Genomic DNA, 26,914 nt, shown 5'->3' on the forward strand with positions numbered 1-26,914 from the left:
ACCTATCAACGTGGTATGAAATACATGGCTTAATTAACGATGGAGATCGCCGAAAACGCGAGAATATCGGGGTACATTGAATGCGGGCGATAGTATCACCGAAAGCGTAACGAGTTGCGTGTAGTTCCAGGATAATCTAAGTTTGTGTCATGATCTTGACAGGAATATAACAAGTAGTTTGTAAGCGGTTTGAAGCTGCTCTTAGCTTATATGTCTAAGAGAGAAAGTAGGCTAATCCGTATATCGGGTTAATCCTATTACCCTGATACGATTTGGTTTATTGAATGTGGAATGTGGACAATTTATCGAACGAGTGTCAAACTAAAGAGATAAGGAAAAAATTATTTAAAATCGTCATGTCTATGGGATGTTTCAGTAACCACGGAACAACCAGCAAGGCAAAAAAAGAAAATAAATAAAAAATGAAGAGTAATGTTTCTTCATGTGACGTTTCGTTCTCGAGAAAATGAAGTTTGAAAATGTATTATGTATACGTTCCAGGCTGCATTTCCTTGAAAACGAGGCCATAGACGTGAAAATGTTAATCCACATTTTCGACTAGTTTCCGCATGTAGAACAACCTACTGTTGAATATTTTTTCATCAAATCTTTTCATCAAACAAATCTTAAAATTCGATTTTATTAAATACGTAGTGCCATATGAACAAATTTTATTTTACATTTTCGATTTATTCTTTCACAAAGAATTTTCCACCTGTTAATCGTGCCACGGTTACTGGAACACCCTGTATACGATTTCATTCTTGCCACCATGTTAACGTTAAGTTTACCGTAAGTTTCGTATGATGGCTTAGTTAACGTGACGTTTATGTGAAAATACGGATCGCTAAGCCTACGAAACGATACTTTTATCTTTTAATCTTCGTAAGTTAAACTATGTAAGTAGACGGTTCTACAAAAAGGGGAATAAAAGTCGAGGAAAAAGTAACAGAGACAGAGGAATAATTTAGAAAGCTTTGTAAGCCGGGTTTCTATGTATACTTAAGTTCATTAACTTTTTTCCAGCACTTTTGTGTGCCACGTTGTGAATAAGATCACGTTCCAACCTTGAAGGCGTCAAAAAGTATATGGAAATCTACTTATATTTTGTTTGAAATTTTCTGCAAAAGACCCACTTTAAATGGTTCTTTCTGTTAATGCAATAATAGCAATATAATAATTACGGATGTATACCGTTTATATCCATTGTTACTTATTTAATACAGCTTTCCTCAGATATTTCCTCGTTCTTTCATCATTATTGGACTGTGGATTTTTATGCAGATTTATATTTTTATGAATACAAGTAAAGGAATAGAGTCAAGATATATATATATATTTCACCTACTAAAAATTATGACGAGTGTTGTACTCTGAATATTTTACGTATTTCTTCATGTTCTATGCATTTTTGTACCTTTAAATTTCGCATAAAATTCCAGATCTTGAAACCTAACCGACTCAAATAATCCTACCTTACTCTAGCTATGTAACATTTTATATTAGAATCTTTCTAATATTTCAAACTAAAAATTGAACAATACGCTATCTGTCGAAATCTACTTCTTCACGAAGAATTATTCTCGGAAATCTGGAAGCAAAGATAATTCCAATCCGTGTTTTCCAAGACAGCTGTTCAAACCCGAGTAATCTTCGACTTGTGAACAAAAATCAATATATTATTTGACGTCTCGTTTCGTTGCTTAACGCTTCCTATTCTCTCTCTCTCTCTCTTTCTCTATCTCTCTTTCTCTCTCTTACATTCTTCTCGTCTCGCGTTCAGTTTCGCGCCCAATTTGCGGCCCATCATCGCTGCGGAAGAAGCAATTTCTAACTTAAATGAAACTCCCTCTCGCTCGCTCGTACTTCCCCCAAACGATCGACAGGATACACCGTGGCGTTCGTCTTCGGGGCTTCGTCAAGGGACGCCACGGAAGTTCTTCTCTCGAGACGATCGTGCTACGAAACGCCTACACGCAACTCACCACCTTCTCGTCAGAATTCCGCAGTGAATCGAAACTTCCATTGCTGCACGCAACTGAATCGTCCGATATCGGTTTGGGACCTAAGAGACCCACTCATACGGAACGGTTCATACCTCTCTTGTTGTCCTTTTATTGTTCGTCATATTGTATTGTCTCCTCGACTCAAGCAGAGGCAAAAAGCTGGTCAAAATTATTTTCTTAATTTTAAAGAAGCACTTGGAAATAAGAAAACATAATTATCTAATACACATTACACAAAAATGTGGTGAAGTATTTGGTCGAAAGACCGATGAAAATTATTTTCTTGATTTTAACATTAATATTGATTCCATACATAAATATGTTTGTCTTCTGAATAATCTTTAGAATCTGCATTTTCGGATTTTGATTCTTTAATTGGTATAATTGCGCGTATCTTCAACACCGAATAACATGTAATTAAATAATTGACAGAAGGTCGCTCTGCGTGTGAAAGTAAGTCAAATATGCAGGATAAATTTTTTTCACAAGACACTTTGTTTGCAAGAAAAATGAATTTGAAAATTTATCATAGGAATGTGTTAGAGTGATTCTCAACTAAACAGGTTTAAACTCTGTTTTCTTGACAATCACCCATGAAACGGAAAATTTGATTCTACGATTATTTAGTCTTATTCAGTTCAGAATTAACTATGTTCGAGTATACTTGATTAATAATATATAAATAGATAAATTTTCAAACTTGATTTTCTCGAAAACTAAGTCACAAATGAAACAATTTTTAGAAATGTTTTTTAACATTATTTTACTTTTACGTATTATTCGACAACACCCTGTATAATCTCAAGCCATCACTATATCAAACAGTACATTTATCGTAATAAATACCTACTTAATACTTTGACATAATACTTTGATTGGTATTATTTATCATTCATGACACAAACCTTACCCAAAATAAAAAGTGTCAGTACGCAATGTTACATTTTGGAATTATTCCAATGAAAAGATTTTTTCTGCGGTAACAAACATTGATGGACGTGAAATGGTTTTTTTGAGTCGTAGAAATTGCTCAACACAGTGTGAAACTGTCTGTAATAGGATCAAACAGATTGTTAACAAGGGCGCGTACCTGTGTAACTCGTTGAAACAGTACCGATTGTTACAAAGATTCCCAAAGGGTAGCTGCTCGTTAATTTTGAATGGCGAAGACGAAATTCGATATCCCTGGTTCGCTCTTTTAACATGCTACACGGACAACAAAGGTTTTTTGCCTTCTGAAACATAAATCACGGACTCCTTAGGTGTAACGAACTGTACTCATAATGCCATCGACAAAGGATCTTCGGATATCGTTAACAACCGGTATCGGATATATAAGGGTATACAGAAGACCCTATCAGTAATATCCTTATGCTTCTAATCCAAAATTACTTGGTTATCACGCTAAGAGTATTGTCCATTCACATGGAGTTTAGTCATTGGCTATTGGAATAATACCAATTATTAATTTTATAAAGTCATATTGCCATTTGATAAGATAATTATTAAACGATTGATAATTTCATTTTCTCTTCAAGATTGGAAATTTTTATGACAGCTGAAAGAATAGAATTTAAGTAAGTAAATATACTTGATCGATATTTCGTATATTTTTTCGATATTTTATATATTTTCGCATATTTATGCATCTGTACATTTTTGTATCGAACCAAGTTCATAATTTGCATAGAAATTCTAAGTGTACGTATTTCTATTTTTGAAAAATAACAGGTTTTTTTTTAATAATCTATCGTCTCGTAAACAATAAAGTAGATCAAGTTTTATGAAAACAATGTTGAGTGGGAAACGTATTATATAATTTCCACTGAATATCATATGATTCGAATTGGATTCTTGGTAATTACAAATGTAATCATTTAATGATGCACTCATTGTTAAGATCCTAATCAGAGGTTTAGAGTTTCCAATATGTTTAATGGGCAATTAATTTATAAGTAACTGATACCAATTATGCGATTGAAAGTAATTCATGTCATTAATAGATTATTTAGCTTGAAAAAGATATAACAAATTGGTGTATACGTAAAATATCAAATATCGTCTTCTGATGAAATTTTGAATATTCAATTAAATATGTTTAATGTATGTATTATTCTATGTGATATAGAGGGAAAATTCGAGCCATTTGATATGATTCCTTTTTCAGTATGAATTCCTCTATAATCCCCTAATATTGATTATTATACAATATAGTTGGGTTTGCATTTACAGCATGTTCTACATAATTGAACAAAATCCAAAATTTAATGATTTCGCATTAATTTATTCTTAAAAATTGGATTATATATCTACACTATATAAAATTGTATTATACACAGTAAATATAGTAAATTTAATATCTATTGTACATAAAATTCCAATGGATTAAATACAGATTTTGTAAGAAATTATAATAAATAATAATTTATTTGTAAAAATGTTTAATTTAAACTATATTTCTACTTTAATTGTGGCAAATCCAATGGAGTAGCTGGAATATACATATCATCAAAAATAGAGTTCATTTGCAAGAAATATTAAAGTAATTCGATACTTTAATAAATCCTAAAAGTGGTATGGCTGTACTGATCCCAGAATTCGTCCTGTTTATTTTATCTTACTTCTGGCTCGGACGTTTTCAATTTAAGAGAAACCTTTCGATCGGAACGTGTGTGACTCTTTGATTTACCGGAGGCTGACAAAGTGTACGCCTTCAGAAATCGTGAAACGAATTACGTGTACAAGTTTGATAGTGCTCGTGATTCATGACGGTCAACCCAGACGGCAGCCATTTTTACGAGTATTGCATTTCACGCAATTCGACGTGAATGATAAGAAAACCTAAAACTTCGAACTGAACGATACGTATTTAACGTGATAAGATTTTAGATAAATGTTTCATATGATATAATACGTTCATTCCAGAAGAAGAGAATAAGAATTGCTTCTGATCTTTACTTTCTCACTGATTCACATATATATGTAAATTCTATAGAATTCAAACTACCCGCCAACCGACATTTTTACTTTCGTTTTGTTTTATCGACAGTCATTTGCTGAATAGAATAGATCACGAGAGAAAAACGATAATTTAGGACCTAGAAAATCGATTCTCGATTTTCCAGGTAAAATTTGTAGTAGATTTGTTATTAACTGTTATTGTATTTAATTTAATTATTCCCATAATAAACTCGATTTTCCTGAATCGATCGTCGGATTTACCTTAAGGATTTACGTTATTACATACATATATATATATATTCGCGTATTGTTATCATAAATTGGTCAAGGTGTGTATACTTTTAAGCGGCAATGTACATGTACTAATGATCCCGAATCACAAAACAAGAAATCTTTCCCTCCCGGGATTCACTTCTTGCATTATTCATAAACACTGCTACAATATGACATATTAGAGTTATAAATTATGCAACATGGCGCGAACCAAAAACCGAAGTGACTCAGCCCGGGTAATTTGGCGACGTGGAGCGTCGGATAAATTCGGCTTCCGTCATCATCGGCGGGTTAATCATCAGACTGGAGGTTTTCGTCGTGAAATGAATTAGGATTTTCGTGGGTGTGTATGGTCGGCAGGCGTGACGAATTCCTCGATCTCGCCGCGTGGAATCGTGGCCCACGCTAATGAGACGGAAGTAATCCCCCTCCCGCGTGTTCTCTTCGGGTATTCATTCGTCCTGGTTGAAAGCTGGGCTCGGGGTCGGTCATGGTTCCGGCGTAGGAATGGATTTCCCCGCGAAATTCCGGTCGCGCGGCTCTAATCCACGTCGTTTCCGACCTTCGACTCCGTTCCAACACGAAGGAAAACCGCGCTTTATCACGAACCCCGGCACACCTTGCCTGCGTTCCTCTTTACGAATTATCGTCTCGTAGATAATTAATCTCTCTCCGCCCCTCTGGTATATTGCTTTCTTCTCTTTGAACATTAATTCCGGAAGCTTCTTCTGATCTATAGCCCCTCGTCGCGTTCTCGCGTTCGAGCAAACGATTATCTTGTCTCTTGCTCGAGTGGCAGCAGCCCTCCGCGAAAGGGAGCAATTAGAATTTTCTCCATTGATTTTACTGTGCGAGAGGTTGCTACGTGGGTCAAGAGTCGAGTCGACCATCGACAGAGTCGAAATTTATGTATGCTGCAGCCGTATCATTTTCATGCTTTTCATGTTTTAAGTAATATATCGAAGTAAAAAGAGAGACACTCGTCTCTTCTTTTAAAGAGAAAAACGTGCGAGTAATTATACTCGAGGGGGAAGAATATGTTTAAAACAATTATCTTGGATAAAATAAAAAACTTATAAATAAAGGAAACAAACTTGTCAGTGAAAATTATTAGACTTAATGGAGAAAATAAAAATTTGTGTATAGAAGCAGTTCGAGACACCTATCATTCATTTCGCAAGCTCCTTTTTTTGTCTGGAAAAAGAACGGACAAACTGGTACCGTTCTATTCCCATCTACACATTCCACATTTCAACCACCATCCCCTTCAGCTGCCTTGAATTCCACGAGTATACTGCACCGCGAACTTCTCTTTTCTCTGCCGCCATTATACGTTACATACCAGTCGTTCAGATATCGCAGACTATTAGTGAATAGTTTGTGTCGAAACTTGGCGCAACTCTGTAAAAAACCAACCTATCGGTATTCAAGGAAACAGAGTGTCGAAGGGTTTTACAGTTTCTGCCAATCGCATGGTGTGTTATTGTCGATTGAAGACTATACATTTACGAAAGTTACACGCAGAATTTAAATAATTGCTCATCGTTGAATCGTATGATTTTATTATCTGCGATAATAGCTCTAATTTTTAGTAACACGCGAATATTATATTTGCTTTGTCAAATGGTTTGGGAATTTCTCTGTTATAAATTATTCACATAAATGTCATTAGTCGTATTATTTCCAAATACATATTTAAATTACCTTTCGTTACTAGACCGAAATAAATCGTTGAATTTTTGTCTTATAGTAGGTAGGAGATTATTCCAAACGAAGCAACAAGTTGCACATAAAGCATTTAAAACCTTCCGACACCCTTGGAAATAAGAGACGTGTAAAAAGTTTTAAAAAGCTTTTCCAAAAACTAAAGTATTATTTAACACTTTGCCTGATATTGACGCACATGGTGCGTCGTATGGATTATATAATAGGAAGTAATACTGCCGAAACAACTGTTTTATCTTTACTTTATATTAATAACGTTACAAAACTTAATCCTTGGCAAACTATGCTGATAAATAAAGTCAAAACCATTTGACGGCAATCAGATGATCGTTTGAACGTCGAAAGATCTCTGATGCGTCGTTAGCTCTCATTTTAAGAAGTATATTTCGCAACTGTACAATCCACAGTACACGTATTAGTTGAGAGGGGCAGGTTGGATCGTACATCTAGTAATTTCACACCCACTGGCAAGGGTACGTGTAGAAATTAGATATCCATTGATGATAGTGCATGTAGTAATTATACACACGCTGATGATAGTGGGTGTAGTAATTACATACCTTACAATAACGGAACAAGCAGTAATCTACGAGGTCCCAGCTAGTAGCAATACTTGCCAGGGCCAACGCTGCCACTGTAGTCCGTATTAACATTGGTAAGTAAACATGTCGTAGATTCTCTAAGCGTGTAGATTTATAGATAGATACGAAACAGCCGGCTCAACGTTAAATTGAAATCCTCGCTCCGCCTATATTCCATTAAAATTTCATTCTTTTATCGTTTATTGAACATCTTACAAACTTGCTTGCTAATCAATTTTTAATTTCTCGAGCTTCCTTTATATCGTTCTTTGGTAGACTCAATGATCTTTTATTCGCAGGGCATAGAAAAATGTAATTTGGGAATCATTACTTACTAATCGAAATATTCTATTAAATTTGATATTGTTTTCGAATATTTCATTAAATTTACCAATATTTCTGAATATTGTATTAATACGACTTTTTAACTCCATATTATTTGACGGGAGTTACACGATTATTCGAACGTCAAAATATTTTATTTGGATTGTACTTGACGATTGCAGAGTATTTTAAGAAATTACTGGAATTCAGATCGACGCGAGTATATTGTAACCAGTGTCTGTCTTAAATTAATTAGAGGAAGACATCCCGTCGCTGCTTGCTTCTCGTACCAGAGGCAGGATATTAGCGTGGATGCGCGTTAATGGTTCGTATTGCAAGCAAAGCATTTAACCGTGATCGTTTATTTCAAAGATAGCATCTCGTTCCGGTTTCCTCGAACGAAAGGAGACATAACGTCACAGTAATATATCCTCGTGAAATCTTTTCCGCGAGATGAGCATCTAAATGGAAGTGTTCCCCGCGTCGCGTTGTGGAGAATGGATCGCGGACTAAAATCACGTCAGCGTACCTAGTAAACCTTCCTCTCTCTCTCTCTCCTTCCCCCCTTTCCTCGTCTTCTTCTAGCCTCACTCTGCGGTGCAAAAAAATGTGCTTTGAATCTCCCCTTTTATTGACCGTAATGGGAAACAGGCGAGTTCATAATAGACGTTCCTCCACGGTTCTCGATACTCCATTAAGATTTCAGCTGAATCACAATGACTCTGTCTCTAGCCTCGTGCAGAAACCAGGGAAATAAAGAGCTTCTGGCGAATTTCGTTCCACTAGCATGACTACTCTATACTAAGTAAGTACGTCCACGTTTCATGAGAAAGTGACGAGACATTGGGATCGTAAGGTTCCATCATCCATCAAACCAGCGCGATTTCCTTCTTCATGGGATAAGTAATCCCAAACCCCCGGGACACATTGTGTACGCATTATGCTCCGAGACCAATGTTCCCGCGCATAAATCGGCAATTACGCCTGCAAGAGATTAGCATGACAGTGGAAAGCAACGTGTCATGCGCGAGAGGGTACGCTTCGTGGTTACACCAAGTGTAGCGTCATGTGTATCGAACTGCTAGGATTAACAACGATATAACGTCTTCGATCACTCGTCCTTCACTTCCACGAAGAAATAAAAAATGAATACATAGAGTATGGCAAGTGAAGCGGTTGCTATGATGATTAACGAGTGATACAAATTTCTATTTAGCTTTCACTTGAATTTCACTGACATCTCATAAACATTGGCAGTCTACTAATAACGTTCTGCTTCTACAAAATTAAATTATGAAAATTAACTTTGAACTCTTGAACAACCCAATGCATTATGATGCACCTTGAACGTGGATCGCGTTGACCTCGCAGCTGAGAATCAGGGCCACAGGGCGTGATCGATAATGGCCTCTAATAAAGGGTCAGTTTCTTGGATGGTAATCGGTCCGAAGTAGAGGTACGTTGCTACGTAGACGGAGTCGGTCATTTGCAATAACGTGAAATCGTGTCCCTACATTACTCAAACATGATGGATGGTCGTTGCCGCGATGAGGTGTGAGGCCACACACGGGGGTTTGTCGGAGACGGAGGTTATCGGCACACCGGCTTGTCACGGATGACGTATCGCTTCGAAGGTATACCGAGCGTGGTACAGCCACGTCTACTCCAACCTGCGCCAGCTTCGTCTCGTATAACACCTGGAAACTCTCTGGATTCGAAGTCTTTGCTGGACAGTTGCTCGTGAAAGGTATTTATCACGTGGAAGACACGAGACGAGTCAATCGGACCATTTAGCGCGAAACTCACACCACAACTTCGTTTAAGGATGTCGTTACACGGTGGAAGACGAGGAACAAATAAGGTGATGTATGCAATAGATGTACCACCGGATGGAAAATAGAGTTATTGCGTGGGAACGTTATGAAAAGATACGTTTCTCATAAGCTTCACGCGTGTTCAGGTTACTTGAGATTATGAAATGTTTCGACTATGCTAAGAATGTGCGTTGTAGACTTGAGATTCTTAACGCTAGAAGTATCAGTTAATCAAAGTAATCAAAGTGACTGATTTCCGTAAAATCCCTACAAATATATTAAACAAAGCGATAACAAATAAAATCAAAGGCCTAATTATTTCATATTATAATTTCCATCCCCGTTTCTGTTTTCGTTAACCAACGCTTATGTTCTTCTTCAATAAACTAACGCTAATTTATTTGTTTTATTTGAAGGAATGAAGGCATAAATAATGTTACTCACCGTTATGAACGAGCAGAGCAGAGTCACGGGCAACAGTGATCAGGTCACTGTCGGTGAGAGTTTCGTCGGACGCGTTACCGGAAGTTGGTGTGTCGCTAAGTCCAGCACCAGTGCTGGGCATATGATACAGGGGATGCTGCTGTTGCTGTTGATAGGCACGTTGTTTATGCTGACTGGCGTTGTAGTGATTCAGGTGTGATTGCGTGGTCTGGTGATTATTTTGAGGGTAGGCGGGAGCACGACCTCGCAGGCTTGGCGAATTTTCCTCACCCTCGCTGCCGCTCAAACTGTAGGCCGGGTAGAGCCGTCCCTTCCCTGGAACAATCGTTAAAAATGTTCTACGTAAACATCCATGTCGAGTCGACTATGTGCGTTTGTATTAACGTTGACATTGTAGCTACCACGAAAAAGAGGGTGTTAACCCCTCGTTTTCGGGATCTGGGCTTGTCGTTTGCTGAACGATTAAGTCACTCAGACTCTTGATGGATCCTTTCGTTTCGGATATTACGATAATTTTGTGTGTTTTTATCTGTTTAGTTTACAAAATAATCTTGTTACGATATAGATGTTTTATATGTTAGTTGTGTTATTAGAAACCCGTTGTTAACGTAGTTTTGATCAATCGTAGGATTATACTTAACTTTTTAATGGACGTATTATTTTTCATCTCTTAGTCTAAGTATATGTTTTCTGAACTTAGGAAAGATTTATTATAGAAAAATTATTTTCCACCGTACGTATCCTATTAGCCATTTATTTAATAAAAATTTTTTATGGAACGTTGCTTTTATTAGGCAATTAATATCCAGCTGTGTAGGAGAGTTTCACAACAAAAATGGAGCGATTAAAGCGTACTCCCTGCCGGGTTATTGAATTCTTGTCTGGAATTTTATTACACTATTTTGGTATTCGATTAATACGCGGTATTCATGATATTTATATCATAATTTTGTGAATGAAAGAAACCATGAGAGTGTGGATTAAAACGATATTCTATTCACAATGCAGGGATTTATTACATTACAGATTAATATGATTCTCTTTTATTGCGAGCTTATTTATTAACAAACACAGTAAGGCGTGCGATTGTTTCATTTATGCAACAATTCGATTCTGTTGACACAGTTAAAATCTACGAAATTTTAACAGATGATATGTGAGGAAGAATACGAACAACTTTTATACAACGTAAATTCTTTACAAAGCTGTTTATTTGCAATTGATGAATTTCATTTGATGAGATTCCCTTTACATTTCCACGACAACATACATGTAGTACATATTTTGAAATTGTTTTGTACAGTCCCTACAACAACTTTTAATTCTTGTTTACTTTAGTGCTACTTAAATTTTGACCAATGCGATCTTTTAATTCCTTTGTATGATTAAGTTATTAACAACAATATTCTAGTTAGGTTCCCTTACTTTAGTTATGATCGTAAAAATGTGAAGTTGCACAAACATCCGTAGTCTACATAAGAACGGCGGTGTACATATTGAACTTGATCCCATCACTAAGTTCCCCCAGGCAAAGTTGGATCGATGGAGGAAAGCTAAAGATAGCGAAAGAAAAGCGTGGATATCGATATCTCGATAACACGGTTGGTTGATGCAGTAGCTCGTGGAGGAGCAGAGTCAAAGGTTAAAGGCATCGATCATAGTTTTCGCGCGATTTATCCCAAACGCTTGCCTGTGACAAGACATCGCCGTCACTTTCCTTACTTTCTTTTCTCTTTTCCTTTACGACGACCCAAAAACTGGTTTTCCTGTTCCCTCGTCACCTAACAACATCTGTTCCATTTTGAGATACGATGACAACTCGTGGTCACCCATGGGATCAATTAGTCTTCTCTCTTTCGAGATTTAACCAAGCTCTCTAACCAAGTTTTCGCGACAAAAACGTTCGAGAAATCTCGCGGAGAGTTCGTCTACGAGTTCGTACAATTGCTTACAAAAGTATTCGAACACTTGCGGAAACCTTTTAGCGGCTAAGACTAAGGTTGTAATAATTTAATGATAATTATTCTGGTTTACCTAATCTTATTAAAATAATTCTAAAAAAGAATATTCTTCTTAGCGTAAAATAATTCTTGAAGACTTAAATAACTTCTAATGATGATTCGATTATTGGTGTGCCAAATGTATATATTTTTAGTTTTGATTCGAACTTTACCAATATAATTATGACAGTCGTATTTCATTAGAGTGGCACTGAAATTTCAAAATGTTATACTTTCTATGATAATACTTTCGTCAGCTACTGTAGCTTCAAGCAAGAGAAAACGGTGACATCATACGATGGAAGAATCTTCAGAAAGAATATTTTTCCGTTTGGCCGTCTCCCCTTGGCTGAGAGGAGCCGGAAGTCCCACGTTCCTCCGTGTTTGTCCAAGTGTGCGTGACGTTAGAATTGTTTTGCCACCTTTTCGGGGAAACCCTCCAGGCCTTAATGTAGCGTTTCTATGTCTTTGGTAAGTGGACACCGCCGGTGTGATGTTCTCTTCTAATGTTTAATGTGAGATATCTCCCGTTACCGCAGCCAAGTGTCAGCGGCTTTATTGAACGTTACCGCGTCGTCAATGAAGAAACTTAATTATATTTTCAGTGCTATTGGACGTTCTAATTCGTATATCCTTGAAAATTTATTAAAGTATCTCAAAACTTTCACGAATCGCTGTGCAGAATTTATATTCGAATTTACGCGAGTCCATAATTCTGTCACTAAAGATACGTACAAGAGAAAACGACAGATCTGTTAGTGCTGAGAAGAAGAAGAAGAATCCGTCAAGATGATTGAATTTTTCTTTTCTTTCAGATTAGGAAGTCACGGCTGGCTGAGTTTCGTTATCGAACGATGCTGAAAAATCTTTTGAACTACAATTACCACAGCGTGGAAAGGATAGCGAAGCAAGCTGAAAGGGATGTAAATTATTAATGAAGTTATGGCAGCGAATGAAATTAGGTGTGTCCATCAGTGATGAGTTGCACGACATTTAATTATGGTCTGCGTGTAATGCATCGAGTTTGCGACTCCCCCGACCTCTCGGCGAGTTTTCAAATAATTTTTTACCGCCGACCTTTCTCGTGAAAGAGACTCTCCTCACCACTACTTCAACGCGGCATTATTAAAAGGAGGTACGATCATGAAATGGCATCCTTTGTAACGAGGTTTAGACGCGCACAACGTTAATGGATGCAATCTATTGCTCCGTCGACCGAGTTAACTCGCCGCTGATCGAATCAATGGTTCGCGGCTATTCTCTTCTTTTTTTGTATTTCTTCTTCCTTCCTCTTATGTATCTTACGAAAGCTCACGAAAGTATTCCAACACTTGTAGACACGTTACAGGAACATATTACCTGCGATACGAAACATTTCGAAGTTTCATCAACGCTATTATGAGACTCGACTTCGTAATTATATTAGCAAAGTTCAAAACTAATTTGAAAATATATATGGAAGTTGCAAATTTCAAAAAGATGTAAATATTTCAATTTCTTTATCTTTTATGGAATCGTAGAATTTAAGTAAAGAGAACTCGTTTTCACAATGCTAACGTTAAAAAAGCAGAAGCAAATAATGTAAATTGTCTGAGAAAAGATTGTAAATGGAACGTGATTTTTGGACCATCTACTCGCTTTTATACAGATTATATAAAGAAATCCTGTAATACAGTTTGTTCCAGCTATCGCTAATGTCGTTTAGTCTGTATTTCAATCTTATCTCATAAGATAGGATGGGATAATAGGATAATATTATTTTGATGTCTATCAACTTTGGCGTATTCAAGGGTGGAAGAGCAAGCTTTTAACTTTTATGAACTAGAAGATAACGTAGTATTATGTTCGTAAGGATGCAGTTCTACGTTAATGACTCTTTTATTTTCACGGTTATTATTCAATCTCGCTAATTATTTTAACAAAGTTATTAATTTTGCAGCTAACAAGTTGTACAAATAACAATATTTCTTCTAACAAACTACCCATTTTCTTTCTGTCTTTCTAGGTTCTTTGTTACAACGTTTATCGATACAATTACTTATTATTAACTAATTATCGTGATGCACCAAATGCGTTAACAGCAATGAAACTACCAAGTAGCTAAACTATATAAATTCCTCCCATCCTATCAAACTTTCCCTATAATGTACATATCCCAACCACATTTCATTCCTTAACCACCATATAGCTAAACATAGTTTCAGCTCGTTCCCCAAAATTGAAGAAGTCTCGGTCCGTTTGAGCGAGCAAACTTTTGCGAGTTGAATCGAACGACAACCAGAAATGTATTGGCTGGTCGGTACGGGAACGAATTCGTTTAATTCGAATCGGACGAAGAGAATCAAAGTGAACAAAGGAACAGAGCGTGGGAAGGTGAGCATAGAAGAGGCGTGAAACGATCTCTTCCATGTGGATACTCGCCGGCCAAACACTTTGTATTTTCCTGTTACGCGACCAGTGGAGATTTTCGTCGAATTTCACGTATCCATAATACATTATCGAATTACCATGGGGGAATATTGTGGCCACCATAGAGACTCCTGCGATCATATATCCAGCGCTTATGCGCGCACGTGCGTGAAGGCTTGTAAATTTCTTCCTAACCTCGAACGTGGATTGTGTTAACCCACATAATTCCATCATCGTTCCCATGATACCGCAACAACGCGCCGCGTACGCGAGAATCTATAATTCCATTAACGCGTCACGGACAATAGTATTTCGTTAACGTAACGCGGAAATGATTGTTATCGATTGCAGCGCCGTGCGACGCTCCTGGACAAGTCAATTCCGATCACCATCGCTTCTGAAGATGATTTACATTACGTTACAATCTTCGTTCAGACTGGCCAAGTTAAATTCCGATAACTTGGAACCTCTTCAGCACCGTCAAATTCCTGGCTACTCAACTTGAAATGTATTTTAAATTCATATGCTTATCCTCGTTAGTCAACTCACCAGACTAACTAATGCGAATCTTATTCGGTTATCCTACTTGTCTTGAAATATTCTTACACGCGCGATGCGTAACACATTCCTTCTTTAATGCGATTAATCATCAACGACGCTATGAAATTAAATAGCTGGTATTGGCGCGCCAAATTCAAACATCAGAGATACTACATTCTTGATGCATCAACCTGTAGAGGATTGTAGAGGATTGCTAGTTAGAATAACGAGAGAACTCGCTGTTGCAAACCGTCAAGTGTATTTAAAATAATTAAATAAATCAATATACAGACAATATTCGCTGAGACGCTCGTACTAACAAATTCGCTAAGACAGTGTATAATTGTTCGCTGATAACTCGTTGATAATTGATAGACACTCGATAGATATGAGGTGGTATGTTGGTGAAGGTGCCCCCAAGAAATACTCTTGATGTTCAACAGAAAAGTTTATGGAACTATTGACAATCAACAGTCAACGATTTACGGTCAACAATTAATGATTAACTATCAACAACAAATAACGATTAACTATCAACTATCAAGAGTTATAATCACGTATCTCTAATAGTGTTTGATTCGCTATGACGCTATTCTTTCGCACTTCGCAGCTCGGAGCAGGATGAATCTTTGGTTCGAAACCAAACGGATTCTTTTCTTTGCTGCCCTTCGATATCCCCACTACGTACGCGTTTATTAGATGTCCGCGACGGTTGCCGCGTATGCATTCTTCCGAATATTCGGCGAAAGAACCGTAGGGAAATCGATGGTACATTAGGCACATATCGACCTTACGCTTTGAAGGTACAGCGCTTTGTGTCGCGAAGCCATTGGAAAGTTCCATGGTCGAGTGCCGCCACAGATACTCGTAGATACTCGTGGATACTGACTTCCTTACGCTCGCGTCTGTTTATTTATACTGGTCGGGGGAGAGCCGGAAAATTCGAATTCGTTTACGTTTGACGGATGCATGTAGCGGCGACATTGTTTTGCCCGGAGTTTATTCATTATTACATTACGTGTATCCTAACGATATTGATACTCCGAGGCAAAACAAGAAAACGATTTGAATTGTCCTCTAGCTCGTGTGCCGCTACAAACCTATAAGTGCATAACGATCGGCGATAACATATTTCAAAAATTTCTGAAAACTTCAGTCTCGATACTTGTCGCTTACCTTCGACGTTACCATAAACTTGTGCAATTCCAGCGGGAATTATTTGTACCGGAGTTAGTATAGGAATTATTAGCAAGTGGTGGCGACGAGACACCTGAAATCACTTGGCAAAATGGGAATGGCCGTCCGTGGCGAATGACGCACATTGTACGTGCCTGCACACCGTTTCTCACGACACTATGAAATAATAGTAGCAGTCGATAACGATATATCGGTATCACCTGATTATCTAATGCCGTATTTGTCTGGCAGCGAGGGTGTAGACCCATGAAACAGTACAGCGTACAACGAAGCGACACAGCACGAAGCGTTGGCTATCGATTTTCCCGTGTCTCGTGCGAATAGTTGCGACTTGACGGGGTTACGAGGTAAACGAGTTCTGCTACGTCCACTCTCGTGCACGCGTTATCTCAGATTCTATCTAAAAAGATCGCTTCGTGGATAGAACAATAGACGTTTTCCTTCATCGGGAAATTGGATAAAGGCATTTTAGAATACTCGCGGAAACGCTCGAGCATGACTAGAGAACATTTGAATCGCCTTTGGCTTAATCGACTTAGCTCCGATGATAGCGTTTCACCGAATGAAACGGTTGCGCGTGCCCGTGCTTCGATCTCCACCGAATTGAGAACCTATTCTCCCTTGTGATCGCGATGATTAGACGCTGTTGGACCCAGAAGGGAATACAATTGTCGAATTTAAATAATTAATACTCTCTATTATTGATTTTATAGCAATCGAGAGAGACAGTCGGTTATGCATATTTATCGCACAACTGTTTAGCAATCGTCGTTCATCATATACGTGCGTAGACTATACACTTGAATGTGAGAATTTTTTTTTTTAATTTGATAAAGAACTGTAAGTATCGATGACATTGTTCTAATATAATGATGATGAATCTCCGAACCAGAAATGGTTTAATAAACAATCTATAAACGCGTGTCGGATGGCTTTAACACGATGTCACGATGCTAGGTTGCATGATGGCAATAAAACGCGTGCACATGACTATTACAGGCCACGACTATTACATATAAAGTCACACATTAAGAGTATTCTTAGAACGACATTTACGCTAGAACTTTATGAATACACACGAACTTCTTGACTTACATAGAATTTAAACGAAATCCGCGTACCCCGAAGTTAACTTCGTACAACTTCGAGATACTTGTATTTTATGACTGAAAAAGCTAACAGGGAGATGTTTCTTATTCTTCGAACTTGTAATGCGAATTTTTTTCTACCACGGTGTATAATACATTGAAAAAAAAGTGGAAAAAATAGAAGAGATAAATAAGCTTAATGTATATAGATATGCGTGCACGGTGAAAATGCGAAGTTAGGTCGTACATCAGGGAAAGGGGAAAGTTTCTGTTATTGGAGAAAAATTTTTTCGCCGGTTGCAATTCATTCGCTGGCCCGAAACTGTCGTACTTTCGTAACATTGAAAAATCGCGCGCATGTAGAAATATATTGAAATATTTTTAACCGACAAAGTTGCGCAACAGCTTCGATAATCGATATATTTTATTAACACGAGGCAAACGATCGTATTAATAAGTTATATAGGAAATCTAGGTTTCGTTATATTTAAGTCGGGTTATATTTCGGAAGAACAAATTTTTTTTACAAAATATTTGGTTCGTTCACGTAGAAAATAGACTTTCAATTACGGCCGCATCACGATATTTCCAATAAAACGTCAACGAACGTAATATGTAGGACTTTTAACAACAAAATTGCTGAAATTTCGTTAAAAAGAAATCGTGTTATAATAATTGACGTTTTTCTTTAGATGTCTCAGGATGTAAAAGTCTTAATGTATTCAATACGCATACAATGCGTAAAATGTTAAATTTTGCTTTTGAATGAACAAATCCTTTTAACAACGTTATTCTTTCGCATATTGATGAAAACTATTAGCTGATTACGCGCGCTCCGATGATAAACAAAAGCTTGGGAAGATAAGAGCCAGGGAACCGTGAGAATCGGTCTTCACGGTAGCAGCCCCTAGCGAAAAAGAAAAAATACAACGAATACTTGACGCGGAACTATTTCAAAGGGTAGTATCAGGTTAGTCAGATGACTATGTTTTAAAGTCAAATAGCTCGGCGAGAGGTCAAGCTCGTAAAACGCGAAAGTGACACCTCATGGGTAAATTGTTTAACTTGTGAAACATTCAGGAACATTGTAAAAAAATGTCTAACTATGTTACAAGTTCCCCAATGAAAAATTAAGAAAGTTGTTAATCTGACGACACGGAAAATCGTTGCTCTTTATTCGTATTACGTAAATAATTCAAAATTCAACTTATTTTTAACTTCTCTGAAATTGTCAAGTTTATGGGTTTCGCAACATTGTATTACTTCCACGCTATCAATTATGACGATTATATTTACGCAATATTGATCATTTTAATGTCTCTAAACGAAATGACATAGATGAAGTGTTAAATCGAAATTTAACGTCTCAAATATTAAATACATAAATTAATTATTTTGCCACTGCTCTTTATTGCTATTATTAAATCTCATAATGTTCCTAATCCTTAACAAATCCCCACATTCATTCTCAAAATAAAATCATATCCGCTGAATTTTCACGCGTCGCAGACCTTAAACAAATAATCCGCGGAGCAAACTTCAGAAATCACCGGATCGAAAGAAAACACGATGTCTGGCGTTTCTCTGTACTAGTTCGTTTCATTCTATCGGTCTCTTCTCTCTTATTCGTTCGCCATCGCTGGTCGTTTTCAATTTTTCTCACGGAAACCGGCCTCGTGAACCATTTAACAAGATCGAGAATAAATACTCGGATGTATGGTAGGTCGCAGCAATGCGGGAGAGCAGGTGGTGCAAATCGATGGCACTTGCCGCAGGGCACCAGCCAATTATCCCCAGCGACTTACGCGTCTTCGAAGGGCGCCTAACTGCATTCATGCACGTTGCTTCGAGACATCGCGTCTCGGGCTTTGGATTTCTGAAACCGGTTCCGGAACGTTCAAAAGGGCCGATCGAGCTGGTTAGGAAAAGGATGGACGATAAAGAAAAGGGTGGATAGAGGAAATTTATCGATGGGAGCGAGAAAGTGTAAAATTTCTGATTAAACTGCGATTGTTTATGCAAATATACGTTTGGCGAATATCACCGAAGGGATGGAATTCAAACAGAAATTTGTCTCGCATATCTCGGATATTTTATATATTTTTATAAATCGTGCGTATTTTGTGCATTTTCGTGGATAAAAATGTCCTATAGATCTTTATAGACGCTTTTGTAGCTTTAAATTTCCTACAAATGTACAAACAACTGTATGTAAGCTGTGCAGGTTTATGTCAATTCACTGTAAATCTTTACTTCGACATTTTTTCATACCCTGGTCGAGACAGATACAGCGTATTTGATAACGTTTCGTCATTATTGCAATCTTTTCTTTCACTAAGTATGGATATAAAGATAGAAAAGGATATTTATGTTGTATGTAGGAGTATAAATAAAAAAGAAGCTCACTTAAAACAAGTATAATCATCGACATTTCTAAACCAGCAATTTCTATCTCATTCGACAGACACTTGAACAGGAAATTCAAAGTCCCAGCCGTGACTCTCTGAAATATCCGAGAACTGTTTTACGATCGCATCTGGCATTCGTCGGGCATAAAAATCACAGACAACGCATCTGCGCCGGGAATCTCGTTAATTCATATACCTCCGCAGCCTTTTTACGATTCGATTTTACAAGAAGACGTTTCATCGGGGTGTCTATTCCCTGTGATTCACACAATTGCTTCGACCTAGTTTGTTTATCTACTTCATCGTCACGTTCTCGTGAGATCGTCTCGAGTATCGCGCAAAATTCGGCGCCACCGAAGTCGCATTAAAGACGAACGGCATAATTTCGAATTTTACGATGCTTTGTACTTTTTTTACAACGGCTATAGCGGATATTATGAGTACACTGCGCAATTTATGCATTTTTGGGGAATTTAAAATCGCAAACACGCACAGAATGTACGTATTATATAAAGATATATAAAATATTCAAAGTAGATATATTCGTTATAATTCTTAGCTTCTATTTCTTTAATTATACTCGCGTGAATGTAAATTTGCATAAATATCTGTCAGTCTATTTACAAATTATTAGGGCAATTTAATTGCCATCTATTTGACGATACAACATTTCATATATAATTATTTCAAATCAGTCTTGTTTTCACTCGACGTTTCAAACATTACAAAGCGTTTCTATGAAAGATAACAAATCCCTGATCTCCAAACTCATACCTACGTAAGTACCTACTTACATATGATTTCAAAATCTCGCTCGGCGCATAACAATCACATTTACTATTCTTCCACGAAAGATCGTTTAATTCGTCATAAATACGTGAGAATGCTAAATCCGAAATGGTAACCGGTGAGTCACGTTCTTAGACGCTACGCGATTTCACGTCCACACATTTATCTAGGAAAAGTACATCGATGACATTCATAGAATATTTCAAGTGTTACGGGCACTTTCATAAGTTTCTAGAATCTTACCTGTTGTTAGTTACGTTGCATTAAATCCTACCCAACGTTAAAGAATGACACGGTTAACAAATTAAAATGGTCGAAAGAGGCACGATGTCGCTTGGGAAAAGAATTCACTATGATTCAAGAAAAACACAAACGTCATCCGTATCTTCGACAGGTTGCCATATATGGAATAACGTTTGATGTTCGTCCGCTGACGGGTGTTTAGAGTAAATTATAGGTTTCTTGCGATGGCATCGTATGGCACTCATCTGGATGAGCGTCGGCTATGTAAGGCGTGCTTCGAATATCGATCTAAAGTCAACGGTCAGGCAAGTACGTTTCTAACTATCTACTGTTCTCGATGAACGGATGCATTTGATTTCTTTTCTCCTCTGCTACTTCTAGAAAATACCTTCTCGTAGCTACTGGAACGGACATTCTTCAACTACGAATTCTGCATGTCGGCATATACAAAACCTTTTATGAAAATCTTATAGATATTAGAAAATATTGTTCGTAGGAAGTTGACTTACTTTCGTTGTATTAAATTTTATAGTATTTTATAGTATAAATATTCTTACGATGAATTTGTTATTTGTTCCGTGAAAATTATAATACAGATCTTCGTGTGCATTATGGTAATATGCAAAGATATATATAAAAAAAGTAGAACGCTCGTTTTAATTTTTAAGATAAATCAAATCTTTAATTAAGTCTTACTTTTGTAATTGCGACTATAAAAATACAAATTTGCATAAAAATCTAGCAATTGATGTAAAAATAATTCTTTCGTATCTCTTTTACGATATTTTTAAGTGGAATTCTTGTAACTTTGAAAGTATAGTCGAAGAAGGTAGTTGGAAAACGATTCTTTCAGTAGTCTAATAATAACGAGATATCGATGTTGGACGCGAGTCGGATAAAAATTTCAGCGGTGTGCAGACAGTATGGATTGAAGCGATGGTTGAGGAAGATCGATGTTTCTATTTATCGTAAAAGTATGCTAATACACGATCTGACCTATTACACATGAACGTGTACTGAAGCGAACTTTCTATGGCGAGCATGTTACGTAACTTTATGCATATTTACTCGCAGCTTTATTCAAATCGGTAAGTGGTCGCTGACAAAAGTTACTCGAAGAAAAAGTTACATGAACTGCGTACTCGGTAGTTCCACAGTCGGGTGATCGATCTTTCAGCGGCTCGTTATCTACGTACGCTAATTAACCCTGCGTGCAAACGTTTTGTGCATAACTTCGCCAAAGTCAAGAACCGAAGGGAGTATCAGCGTTGCTACAGATTTGATGTGTACTCATTGCTATATACCTACGTATATATTAGGTCGTCCGAAAAGTTTCTTTCGTTTTATAAGGAAATAATGGACGCACAACATTTTTCGTTTTCTATTATTTTATCGAATTACGTATGATCCATTTTGTATTATCAAACTAAAGATCGCAACGTTCGACAGATTAGGTTTCATGTTTATATAAAGATGCGTCGTTGTAAAAGACGTGTCTGTAGAAGAAAGACACTTTTCAAACAACCTAATACATATATCTTCTTTTAATAAGAATAATTGAAGATAAAAATAAGGATTTACACATTATATAACTTATTACGAATTGTAACTTTATATAATTAGAAATTTATCTTACATTTCAATAAGAATCATATTCTATCATATCTAACTACGATGCAGACAAAAGAGAAAGTTACTGCAGTTTCATGTGTTTGTATCTTTTACGATATTAATTAAAGTGACACATTATCAGCAGAAAAAGAAGAGAAAACCTGAGAATGCTTTTGAAGGCTAGTGTATACATGTAAAGAGCGACGAAACGCTGTGAACATTTGGTTCTCTCTCGCGATGACTCTTTACATACGGCAGGTTCATATTTTATGCCGACGGAGCACGTGAACCCATGAACTGCCGGAAGGCTCGGCTGGCTGACAAACTGCGAAACGATTTTCGCGTTACGTCGTAAATTTCTGCTCGATCGTCGTGCTCCCCGTGTTCGTGTACGCGTGATCGATGGCCCGTGGATACGCGAAAGAGAGAGAGAGAGAGAGAGAGGCACAGCGCTCTCCACTCGCTTGTTTTAACCTGGCCACGGCTTTCATAAGCTTCTCCGCTATGTGGTCGATCCCGAGACTCGGATTAAAAAACAAGCACGCCCTCTTCAAACTCACACGGTTTGAACCACCCGCGCTTGCTGAGCCATTTCCGCTTCGCGTGTATTTAGTCGGAGGTCACGCTTCAGTGATCCATTCAAATCGATTTTGGATTTTCAAGTGATTTTATGATGTAAAATATGTATTAGAACATGCATAGAATGAATAATTGGTTTTTTTAGAGGGACGAACGCGCTTTGAGTAAAGTTAAGTGTATTTTGAGATTTTGTTAATGGTGATAACTAGATTGCTGATGTTCGCGTACATTTTTCGGAAATTTAAGAGTGTAGATACCTACAGAATGTACATAGTATACAATTAATTATATCTATAATTGATGTACTCAAAGTAGTATTATTTTTTAAATATGTATTGTAAAATTTATAGTAGTATAAAATGAAACTATATATGAAAAATGAAATTTTCTGGCTATCTTTATCAAACTACAAAATTATGTAAATGTCCGCAATCTAATTAGGAAATGTACGAAATACACGATTACGTCGTATATGACTCAAAAAATGCATTGGCGTTAAGAAAAACGGGAGATCGAAGGATTTCTCGTTTTTGAAACGAACTGGAGAGACTAGAATGCGAATAAGGTAAAATGCAGTTGGAGTTTGAGCCGGCGGAAAGGTCGCGGGAAACATAAAGTCGTACGTTATCGGTAACGCAATTTGTGGGACGCATAATGTTGCTTTTATGCGGTGGTACGCAACGCGGTGGCGTGCGTGAGCGCGTTATGCGGCGGCAGCGTGATAAAGGCGTCTGTGCAGATAGATAAACGTTTGTTCCATCCTCCGTTAATTACCCGCTACGTTATTTATCACACGCACCGTTGTACGTATGATGCAAGAGTCGAAACGAATTTACACGCATCCACGGCGTTACTTTCGCCGCGTTTCTCATAATTGATGCGATCTATCGAGCACCGCTCGATTAATATTAACACCAACGCCACGCCACATATCTTTGTAATGTACCCTACCGTGCATAAGGATTCGATATCCGATGTAATTCAATCAAAATCTTTTGAAAAATATGAATCTTTATGTATTTGTTATATTTTTAAAGTTATGATTGAAAAACGTTTTTATATGCAAGGAAATTACTCGAAGCGCATATTTATTTCCGATAGATAGCCAACATCTTATAAAAATTGTAAATACTTTTATCGCGAGTAAAATATGACTGGATACGTATGTTCCAATCGCACTATAACATCCCAATTTTGATCAAGAAGAACTGTGTTATTTTAATAGAAAGCGAAATTTTGTATAATGAAATGGATTTTTCCATAATGAAGCGACTCTTCTAAAGTGTATACTTTATCGAATTGGATGTGGTCAATAAATTTTAAAACTACAATTACAATTTGGTCGAGCTGTAGACGTAATTAGGAAACTTATTCCACCGATAATGTACACAAATTTCCGGTTTCCTGTTACTACCGATACCTATTAGTATCCAATAATAAACTTCATTTTATTGATTACATAGTTCTCTAATTCTTTTTAATATCTGTCTTAGTCAAACGGTTGATCTGTAGAACTTTTTATTAGTGACAATAAGGTGACATGGGGTTTTTAATAATAGCCATATTATATCGAGAAGCAGACATTACCAAATTTGGTACCGGTAATGATGTGTTGATAATATTGCTGATATTGATAATGGTTGTGTACATATAATGTACTAATAGTGTTTATCGTGTCAATCAAACTAATGTTGATTAGCTTGGACAAACGTCCTAGAATTAGCACATTTTTAATTTTGATAGAGGATAGCTCTTCAAAATATGATATACACACGAAAAACGATAGTATGCTTTTTAAAAAGTAGGAAATATTTTCTCAAGCTACGCGTACGCGTACTTAGAAATAATAATTGACATCTTTACGTATAAATTCTTCTTCAATTTTCCAGCTAGAATAATCTTTCATAAGCTTCCAAACAGTTTCTAATTTTTCCTGTAAAGCCTGTCACTTCTAAAATGTGCAATACTTTTAGCTTGAATCCATGAAGACGGATGAATAAATTAATCGACTAGATTAATAATTATGTCTATCCGTGTCACAGGAATGTGTGTTTTTACATTGTTCCTTAGAAATAGTACGTGCTTGAAATTTGGGTTGTTCAAACAATCTATCCATCGACTGTCGAAGTCATTCATATAATCATGACCAATACTGTACATAGCTAAGTATGTCGAAATTTATGTAAATTCCTACGTCAACGCTTCGTTCGATAAATCTGAATAATCTTGGCGATAATTCACACGTGTCCGAATAGTAATACAGATAAGTCACGTAAATACATTTGAGGCTTCGACTAGACCGGATGTGTCAAGGGTTCTCAGTAGCTCTCTGATCCTTCTTATCGATCATTCCACCACTATCTACACATAATTCTTTAACTATTCCATACAATTAGAATGGTACATATATGGAGCTGCATAATTGAAAATTCCGATTGTACGTGATTTATGCAGCTGTAGCGGACTCGGCTGATTTTATCGGACGAATTATTAAATCACACGGTGGTTCAGATATTTTTATCTCGGCCTTTCAATTTCGAAACAGAGAGCTGATTTTCTGACCTATCCTCTGTCGCTGCGTAATTAATCAAACAGTGATGAGTGCTAATTCGGCTGCATTATTAACCCAATTTGAAATATGGACCCAGAAATTATATAGTATTGACGTATAAATTTACTAACACTGCATCGCTGTGACTCGCTGCTGATATGCATAGAACGTGTTCTGTTATGCTAGAAATTGTCGGTCAACGTTGTTGATCTTAGGGAGATTTTAATTGTGATAATTCGCAAGTCGCAATTGTTTCCTACTTGCGTTCGTGGAATCGGAATGTTAACCACTTAACGCGTGGGCGTCAATACAATTGCTTCAGTAATTCCATCGAGAGAAAGCTGTAAACGTTTCAACTCAAATTTTATTTGGGATTCGATCATTTTATTTGAAAACGCTTAATACGAGTGAAGTACTCTATAACGCAATGATCTTAGAAACAATACAAATTAAAAATCCCGCCATCTCACTTGCAACAATCTATTAGAAATGAAGTAAGAAAGTATATACATTAATTCTAGAAGTGAAGTGAATTAAAAATTCGATCGTTTCATTTCCAACGGTCTGATAGAAGTAAAGTACAAAGATGATACATATCGTTCAAAGAAACGTCGGATGACGTCTGTTTTATGGCTATGGGCGATGCACGGGCCCCGGGAATGTGTTAAAAATGTGCGGTGAGTCAGAAACAAAGTATGATTCGACTTGGTCCGCGTCTTGCATATTTGCCTGTTGTAAGGGTATTTATTAACATGCGTACGAAATGGAATTGGGACACGGCATGAATAATTCATTCCACCATTCACATACACACATACACATACACACGTTTTCTGGTGGATTGATGGTGGCACCGAACGAGGCCCGAAAAATTCACCACTTATATGGAGACTTGAAACAAAATGATGTATATGAACATTCGTCATGGTATGGTATCCATTTAATATGTACGTGTTACATAAAACATTTTGAAATTTCATTAGTACTGTAAGGAGACTGAGTCACGATTATGATTATCATTGACCAAATTTGAAAGCAATGAAAAAGTGTGTATATTAATTATAAGAAGAAAAATTAGTCTACAGGATGAATGATCATCTTAAGTATTTAATGTTAAACATGATGACACTGAATGTCCAGGTTTATTAATACATTGGATAATCAACTGTCTAAAGATTATCATAATATATCTACAAAATATATACTTGTGTTAAATATCTTGAAATTTTTATATAATATGTATAGTTTTAGCTTCATTTTTAACTTTACCAATATAATCATGATAGTCGAATTCCATAACAGTGCAAAATTATGAAACACGTTAAAAAGGATAAGAAAGAAGAGAAATAGACAAAAGAATTTGACGTATTA

General features: G+C 36.9%; 1 protein-coding gene across 5 annotated transcripts in view; it reads right to left on the reverse strand.

The window, feature by feature from the left end:
* LOC122573008 (teneurin-m) overlaps nt 1-26,914 on the reverse strand; it is a 653,565-nt gene that overhangs the window by 325,114 nt on the left and 301,537 nt on the right. For all 5 annotated transcript variants that reach the window (XM_043738833.1, XM_043738834.1, XM_043738832.1 and 2 more), the window contains exon 3: nt 10,129-10,443. In XM_043738833.1, the coding sequence (XP_043594768.1) occupies nt 10,129-10,443 (315 nt within the window). The remainder of the gene's footprint in view (nt 1-10,128; nt 10,444-26,914) is intronic.

The sequence above is a fragment of the Bombus pyrosoma genome, linkage group LG11 (assembly GCF_014825855.1).
Source record: "Bombus pyrosoma isolate SC7728 linkage group LG11, ASM1482585v1, whole genome shotgun sequence".
In the NCBI taxonomy this organism is placed as follows: Eukaryota; Metazoa; Arthropoda; class Insecta; order Hymenoptera; family Apidae; genus Bombus; species Bombus pyrosoma.